The 8564-nt window shown below is 51.0% G+C and overlaps 2 protein-coding genes and 1 long non-coding RNA gene across 3 annotated transcripts in view; 1 reads left to right on the top strand and 2 right to left on the bottom strand.

Annotated features, from left to right (window-relative positions):
• dnajc1 (DnaJ (Hsp40) homolog, subfamily C, member 1) overlaps nt 1-1797 on the bottom strand; it is a 9994-nt gene extending 8197 nt beyond the window's left edge. Inside the window, exon 1 of the mRNA XM_046051209.1 lies at nt 1524-1797. Within this exon, the coding sequence (XP_045907165.1) occupies nt 1524-1682 (159 nt within the window). The 5' untranslated portion in view covers nt 1683-1797. The remainder of the gene's footprint in view (nt 1-1523) is intronic.
• Nucleotides 1798-3305: 1508 nt separating this feature from the next.
• Nucleotides 3306-8564, bottom strand: part of LOC123972017 (cadherin-7-like) — a 16845-nt gene continuing 11586 nt past the window's right edge. The window contains exons 7-10 of the mRNA XM_046051210.1: nt 6974-7091; nt 4834-5085; nt 4249-4703; nt 3306-3797 (exon numbers count right to left, since the gene is read on the bottom strand). Of these exons, the coding sequence (XP_045907166.1) occupies nt 3672-3797; nt 4249-4703; nt 4834-5085; nt 6974-7091 (951 nt within the window). The 3' untranslated portion in view covers nt 3306-3671. The remainder of the gene's footprint in view (nt 3798-4248; nt 4704-4833; nt 5086-6973; nt 7092-8564) is intronic.
• On the top strand, nt 4319-5421 carry LOC123972056. Its single transcript, XR_006825357.1, has 2 exons — nt 4319-4715; nt 4806-5421. It is a non-coding gene; the product is annotated as an uncharacterized LOC123972056 (long non-coding RNA).

Here is an 8564-nt window from a genome sequence, read left to right as displayed (position 1 = left end):
TCTGTGAGGTCTGGGTCTGTGGGGTCTGGGTCTGTGGGGTCTGGATCAGTGAGGTCTAGGGCTGTGAGGTCTGGGTCTGTCCAGAACTCAGCTGCCAGGCTTTTAACCAGAACAAAGAAATATGACCACATTACTCCTATTTTAGCTTCATTACACTGGCTCCCAGTATGTTTTAGAATTGACTTTAAAATTCTATTGATCACTTTTAAAGCTCTTCATGGCCTCTCGCCTCGTTATATTTCTGACCTTTTAGTCCCATACGCACCAGCACGTACCTTGAGATCCTCGGGCAGAGGTCTGTTGTCTGTTCCAGAGTCTCGACTGAAAACTAAAGGGGACAGAGCGTTTGCTGTCAGGGCCCCGAGGCTCTGGAACAGCCTGCCCGAGGAAATCAGGTCGGCTGAGTCAGTGAACTCTTTTAAGTACCTTCTTAAAACATACTTTTATAGGAGAGCTTTTCCCGATCTTATTTGACTTTATTTTATCCCTTTTATTTTATTCTATTTTACTAATTTTATATTTATCTTAAACATGTATTTTAGTCTTTTTTTGTTGTTTTCATGTTTTCATGCTTTTATCTTGTATTGTTTTTGTAATATTGTCTCTTGGGTATTATTGTCTTTACACTTGTTAAAGCACTTTGTAACTTGTTTTTGAAAAGTGCTCTACAAATAAAGATTATTATTATTATTATTATTACTTCCTGCGGCAGCTGAAGAAGTTCAGCCTGCCAAAGACAATGATGGTGCACTTCTACACCACCATCATTGAGTCCATCCTCACCTCCTCCATCACCATCTGGTTCGCTGCTGCCACCGCCAGGGACAAGGGCAGGCTGCAGCGCATCGTTCGCTCTGCAGAGAAGGTGATTGGCTGCAATCTTCCTTCTCTTCTGGACCTGTACGCCTCCAGGACTCTGAGGCGAGCAGGAAAGATTGCAGCTGACTCCTCCCACCCCGGACACAAACTGCTTCAGACTCTCCCCTCTGGCAGGAGGCTGCGGTCCATCAGGACCGAAACCTCTCACCACAAAAACAGCTTCTTCCCGTCTGCAGCCTCATTAACAAGGCCCATGCCCCCCCCCCCCAATAACACAATCGTCTCTGCACATGTAAACATCACTTCGTGTCATATTGTGCACGAACCTGACACACTGCATATATTTGTTGTTGACTTGTAGTTATTGTTAATTCTCTTTTTATATTGTCAGTTGTATTATTTTTCTCTGTTTATTACATATTTATATATTTCTACATCTATGTCAGCTGCCTGCCTGCAGCTAGTCCCTCCAATAAGGCTGCTCCTGATCCTGACACAGCTGCACCTGGTCAGAACGGAACCACTTTAACTGACCCGTCAGTTAACCGGGACCATTAGCCTGGTTCCGGTTCTGCATTAGCTACAGCTGCTAACTAGCTTAGCCCCGCTGTGCGCGCGACACCCAGCTGTTAGCATTAGCACCCAGCTAGCTGCTGCTGTGCGGTTACCATGGAGACAATTAGCAGTTAGCAGTTAGCACGGACCTGGTCCAGGGACAGGAACTGGTAGAAGGTCTGCGGGATCTCCTCCACCAGGTCGAGCAGCTCCAGGTCCGCGTCCCAGGCGGTCAGAGGGGGGACCGCAGAAACCAGCAGGGTCAGGCAGACCAGCAGGGACCGGCACGGACCCGTGCGGACCCTCATCGCCGAGGAACCTTTACAGTAAGTCTCAGAAAACGGAGCGTAAAGACCCTGATCTGGTCTGGACTCTGCAGCCTGCCAGCCAGCTCAGCGGTAACAGACCCGGAAATACATCCGGTCACATCCGGGTTACACTGTCAAAATAAACGTCCCCTCCGTGAGTAGTCCGGCGGTGACTGCAGCGACACCTGGAGGAGGATCAGAGGACTCCAGGTCCACATAGCGGACTCCGTTTCTGTAGTGAACTGCTCTGGATCGCGGTCTAGGGTTTTATTTTGCAGTAATCAGGACAGAATGTAGTCCAGGATCAAGCTTCACGCATAAACTTCAGCAACAGCAAGAAACCCAGCTGAAGACAAAACATTTGAACCTCTGCTGGCAGGAGTCAGTAAAAGAGATTGAAATAGTGTTTTAATAGTAGAGTTTACATCTCGTTCGAATGATCAGGTTTAGGAGTACTTTCTGTCCTCCACTGTCAGTCAGATTACTGTGGGAATCCTCCTGAATCAGGAGATCCATAGAGAACGTTGACGTTCCGTTTCTGTTCCGCAGAGTCCGTGTTAAGGACTCTTTGATACTACGGTGTACATCTTCAGCTCTGGGTGGAGCAGCGAGGCGTTCCTGCTGCATACGGTTCATCTTAAACACTTGCTTTCACATTTCTTGTCCAAAAAAGGACACTGAAAGGTTTGGGTACTGTCGGTGTGTACAATAAAGATCACAGAATAATATTCTACAAGTACATATTACCTTTTATTTACTCCTAACTCATCACAGCGCAGTACTCTGCATCACAGCACAGTACTCTGCATCACAGCGCAGTACTCTACATCACAGCACAGTACTCTGCATCACAGCGCAGTACTCTACATCACAGCGCAGTACTCTGCATCACAGCGCAGTACTCTGCATCACAGCGCAGTACTCTGCATCACAGCTCGCAGTACTCTACATCACAGCGCAGTACTCTGCATCACAGCTCGCAGTACTCTGCATCACAGCGCGCAGTACTCTGCATCACAGCGCAGTACTCTGCATCACAGCGCGCAGTACTCTGCATCACAGCACGCAGTACTCTGCCTCGCAGTACTCTGCATCACAGCGCGCAGTACTCTGCATCACAGCGCAGTACTCTGCATCACAGCGCGCAGTACTCTGCATCACAGCACGCAGTACTCTGCATCACAGCGCAGTACTCTGCATCACAGCTCGCAGTACTCTACATCACAGCGCAGTACTCTGCATCACAGCTCGCAGTACTCTGCATCACAGCGCGCAGTACTCTGCATCACAGCGCAGTACTCTGCATCACAGCGCGCAGTACTCTGCATCACAGCACGCAGTACTCTGCATCACAGCGCAGTACTCTGCATCACAGCTCGCAGTACTCTCGCAGTACTCTGCATCACAGCGCGCAGTACTCTGCATCACAGCACGCAGTACTCTGCATCACAGCGCAGTACTCTGCATCACAGCTCGCAGTACTCTGCATCACAGCGCAGTACTCTGCATCACAGTGCGCAGTACTCTGCATCACAGCGCAGTACTCTGCATCACAGCGCAGTACTCTGCATCACAGCGCGCAGTACTCTGCATCACAGCGCAGTACTTCAGGTGTTCAGAACCACGACGCTGGTTCACCATGGTACCTGATGCTGAGCGGTTGACCTGTTCCAGATCAGAGATCAACATCTACTGACCAATGAGCTCTCAGGAAAATGACACCACCGTGCTGTAGGCGGCCTGATAGGCTGCTTTCTGCTGAAGTGGTGCAGCTTTAGCGGGTCAAAACCCTCTCAGTGTGTTAAATAACTGACTGTGATGAACGACCTCTTATTCGGCGCCGGAGACTTCTAACATGGAAACGCCGCCACGCAGCGAGCTGAAAGAATCAAACACGTCAGGTTATAAAAGCCAACTTAGACAGTTCCTCTGTTTCTCGGCTCTGAACCTGCTGTGGTTATTTTATTTTATCTGTCAGAACCATGTGGGTCAGAACTTCACATACGACAGGGCTTTAAACATCAGCTGCTTGACACATCTGGATCCAATAATCAGCAACTTTTGTCTGTCAGACTCTCCTGGTTCTGGTTCAGAAACACTGAAGGATTTGGTTCCTGATCGGACTACAAACATGGCTGTCTTCAGTTCATAGGCTCATAGCCGTCAGTTCACGGCTCCTGACGTAAATATTTTCTGAAGGAAAACTGATGAGACACAAAGTGACAGCAGAATCCTCGCTCACATGCTGCACCCCAGCTAGACTTTAAACTGGTTCTAGCCTGAACCTGAACCTGCTTGTCTCTTTGATGCTCCACCAACTAAACCTTGTCAAGATTTATCACTTAAACTGGCTCTGTTCCAGCTAGCTTTGGTTAGACCCCCTTGTAAACTACTTTGGTGTCTTCGACCTGCTCCAGCCTGGCTCTGACCCCGCCCACCCCGACCCCCACACCCTCCAGCCTGGCTCTGACCCCGCCCACCCCGACCCCCACCCCCCAACCCCCCGTCGTCTGGGGTTGCTACAGTCTGCGGACTACAAGGCGACCCCCCCTCCCTCATGGTCTCCGTACAGGTCTGCGAGCTTCCTGAACCTCGGCCCCCACTCTGTCGGGAAGTTGTAATTCTGCTCAAACTCTGATGAGTTTAACGAGCTCAGTGACTCCGCAGTGGACCCGTTGCCCTCAAAGGCGTAGGTCTGCAGAGAGTCATAGGGGGGCGCCGTCAGGTCCACATCTGCCTCCTGCAGCCTGTTCCGGATGAACTCCTGGAACAGCATGTTCCTTTCCGCCCTGTACTCCGGGGTTTTGGCGAGGAGTCCCGGCAGGTTGTTGTCGGGGTCTCGGCGGGGTGGGTTTGGTTTGTTCAGGTGTCTCAGTGCGAACATGTCGAAGGCCTCGGTGTCCTCCTCGCCGCCGCCTTCATCATCGTAGTGAACGATGTTCTCACGAATGTCCCGCTCGTCGTCCATCATCAGAGGCTCCCTCCTACTGCGTCTGACAGCTGCTACGACCACGATGACACCTGAGGAGACAGGTGAGAACGGAGAAGGTGCTCTCTAGTCAGGTCTGTGTATCTGCAGGTACGCTGCTGTTTCTACTTACTGTTTCTGGTGTTAATTGTCAGGTCACAGTGAAACGGGTTCTGGTCTTACCCAGTAGTACGAGGATGCAGGTGAGGACCGTGGCAGCGGCGGCGGAGCTGAGGCCGACCAGCAGCAGCGCCGCTCCCCGGCTGCAGGAGCGGCGGTTTCCATGGGCGTCGCAGTCGCAGACTGTGATGGAGAGCGAGTTGGTGCTGCTGAGAGACGGACTGCTGCCGTCTGAAATCACCACCGGCAGGAAGTGAACCGGCTGATCCCGCCACAGGAAACCACCCTGCCGAGTCAGGACAGACGCCGTGTTGTCTGAGGACAGACGGACAAGAGGAAGCTAGATGAAAGAACGCTGAGTCATTATCAGTTCTCTACAAAGTCACTAAGTGAAGTGTCCACCCCTAGCTGTCAATTACAAAGTGATGCTGCTATGGTTACACGAGGTTCACCTGCCTGTAGGTGGCGCTCTTTTTTCTGTCTGCTCACGATGGATGCTACAGCTCAGTTCGTCTCCCGCAAACAGAACCTCTGAGTGTGTGGTGTCGGTGTAGGACACAGAGAGACTTGTTATGAAGATATTAAGCTGCCTGCATTCTGCTCAGACTGCGGCAACTAACACCAACATTATAAATTTGGTTTCAGTCTTTAGAATGTCTAGAAAACCGACTGTCAGTCCACACTGACCAGACAGCAACTGACCAGACAGCAACCGACCAGACAGTAACTGACCAGTCGGTTCTGACCAGACAGGAACTGACCAGACAGCAACTGACCAGACAGTAACTGACCAGTCGGTTCTGACCAGACAGGAACTGACCAGACAGCAACTGACCAGACAGCAACTGACCAGACAGTAACTGACCAGTCGGTTCTGACCAGACAGCAACTGACCAGACAGCAACTGACCAGTCAGTTCTGACCAGACAGACCTTTGTTGCCTATCCTTCTTATTTAAGTCACAGGATCGAGGCTGCAATCACTTTTTGGCAGGTGGAAATCTGCCTGTTATTAGGTGTACTGGCCCTTTAAAGGTATTTCAACAGGTTGAAAGGAGTGGGTGAGCTATAATCAGCCATAACTCAAATACTATAACACTGAAATAACTGAAATCAATTCATTTTGAGAACCTTTTTTTCACAAGTAGTGAGGTGGCATCAGTTGCCAAACAGCAGTGGCTCTATTTCCATTTATTCATTTAGCTGACGCTTTTATCTAAAGCCAATTACAATTGCTGTATATGTCAGAGGTTGCACGCCTCTGGAGCAACGAGGGGTTAAGTGTCTTGCTCAGGGACACACAGTGGGAATTGAACCCGGGTCTCTCACACCAAAGTCATGTGTCTTATCCACTGCCATTTAAATGTCTTGCAACTGGTAATAAGGACTGATTGAGCTATACTCTGTCTTTTTGGCAAGTGCAAAGTGCAATACTACAAACTACATTTCAACTGGTAAAAAGGTGGACTGGTCAGCACACAGCAAGCAAAAATAATGTCATAAGGACAACGGAAAGAGAGACACTTCCTTATTTTCTTTATACCTAACCCAGCCGTCGGTAATCAAAGACTGCAGTCTGTTTTCCAGATATTAACAAGGATATTAAACATAGGTCACCAAACACAAATTTCATCTGCAACAACAGGCTGATTTTATTACTTATAATAATGTTTTGTCAGGCCTGATAAACTCTGAGTATTCCGTTACAAGAAACATTAACGTTTCACAAAGACATACCTTTGTTGCCACGGCCATAAAGTGATGCGTATTTTCACGTTATGACTGTTTGATCCAGATAAAAGCAGCTGTAGATGTACAGATACTGGCCGTTACAGCTTTAACAGGCTGCGCGCAATCACTTTTCACGACACCTGTCGCTTCCTCCAGCACATGTTCTGATTCGGATTGTGCACGAAGAGGAGCGGCTGTTCACAGACTGGTCTGCACGCTGACGTTCACCTGTACTACAGGGAACTGTGGAACGGGCTTCTGCTGAACCGTTAGGGTCCGGGCTGGTCTCTGGGGTGATGAGCACGCTCAGTGCCTCTCTCTTTGTGATTTCAGTGGTGAATGTGTGGAAGACAGACGCTAGGACAGGGTTTCTTTGGGACGTCTTTGGTCAGGACATCCGGGACACTTACACGTTGTTTCCTTCCGTACGTCTGTGGATCAATGGAGCTGTGTGAGGGAAACGTCTGGCGTACCTTTATTATCTCTCAGGATGAAGCTGAAGTTCCCAGAAGCCTCGGCGGGCAGAGAGAACAGGAAACGATGTCCGTTCTCTGGTTCATCACGATCCACAGCGCTCAGGGTCTCAATAATCTGAGAGGTCAAAGGTCAAACACATGAAAGAGGAGGTCAGCTGACAGGAAATGAATGAGTGAATATGTTCTGGAGGAAGAAAATCATATCACTGTGAATATTTGGGCTGATCGTGAATCTGCCGTGTGCTGAAACACCGCTGTGAAGCAGAGGGGGGACTCTGAAGGACAGGCTGCTGGTGCAAGGAGGAAACTCTGAGACGAGAGAGTCTTTCTCCTGCTTTCCTCGATACGAACATGCACTAACAAGCCATCTGCAGCTAGCCTGACCTGTGAGCGACAGGTGGCGTAGCATCGTTTGTACTTAAAACACTGGGTCTGGGTCTGTGGGGTCTGGATCAGTGAGGTCTGGGTCTGTGGTCTGGATCGTGGGTCTGGGGCTGTGGGGTCTGGGTCTGTGGGGTCTGGATCAGTGAGGTCTGGGGCTGTGAGGTCTGGGTCTGTGAGGTCTAGGGCTGTGGGGTCTGGGTCTGTGGGGTCTGGATCAGTGAGGTCTGGGTCTGTGAGGTCTGGGTCTGTGAGGTCTAGGGCTGTGAGGTCTGGGTCTGTGGGGTCTGGGGCTGTGGGGCCTGGGTCTGTGGGGTCTGAATCAGTGAGGTCTGGGGCTGTGAGGTCTGGGTCTGTGGGGTCTGGATCAGTGAGGTCTGGATCAGTGAGGTCTGGGTCTGTGGGGTCTGGATCAGTGAGGTCTGGGGCTGTGAGGTCTGGGTCTGTGAGGTCTGAGTCTGTGGGGTCTGTGTCTGTGGGGTCTGGATCAGTGAGGTCTGGATCAGTGAGGTCTGGATCAGTGAGGTCTGGGTCTGTGAGGTCTGGGGCTGTGGGGTCTGGGTCTGTGAGGTCTGGATCTGTGAGGTCTGGGTCTGTGGGGTCTGGGTCTGTGGGGTCTGGATCAGTGAGGTCTGGATCAGTGAGGTCTGGGTCTGTGGGGTCTGGGTCTGTGGGGTCTGGATCAGTGAGGTCTGGATCAGTGAGGTCTGGATCTGTGAGGTCTGGGTCTGTGGGGTCTGGGTCTGTGGGGTCTGGATCAGTGAGGTCTGGGGCTGTGAGGTCTGGGTCTGTGGGGTCTAGATCAGTGAGGTCTGGATCAGTGAGGTCTTGATCAGTGAGGTCTGGGTCTGTGGGGTCTGGGTCTGTGGGGTCTGGATCAGTGAGGTCTGGGGCTTTGAGGTCTGGGTCTGTGGGGTCTAGATCAGTGAGGTCTGGATCAGTGAGGTCTGGATCAGTGAGGTCTGGGTCTATGAGGTCTGGGTCTGTGAGGTCTGGGTCTGTGGGGTCTGGGTCTGTGGGGTCTGGATCAGTGAGGTCTGGATCAGTGAGGTCTGGATCAGTGAGGTCTGGGTCTTCGGGGTCTGGGTCTGTGGGGTCTGGATCAGTGAGGTCTGGATCAGTGAGGTCTGGATCTGTGAGGTCTAGGGCTGTGGGGTCTGGGTCTGTGGGGTCTGGATCAGTGAGGTCTGGATCAGTGAGGTCTGGG

This window comes from Micropterus dolomieu, linkage group LG06 (assembly GCF_021292245.1).
Source record: "Micropterus dolomieu isolate WLL.071019.BEF.003 ecotype Adirondacks linkage group LG06, ASM2129224v1, whole genome shotgun sequence".
In the NCBI taxonomy this organism is placed as follows: Eukaryota; Metazoa; Chordata; class Actinopteri; order Centrarchiformes; family Centrarchidae; genus Micropterus; species Micropterus dolomieu.
The sequence above is the reverse complement of the archived record's forward strand: the minus strand, read 5'-3'. Positions and strand labels throughout refer to the sequence as shown.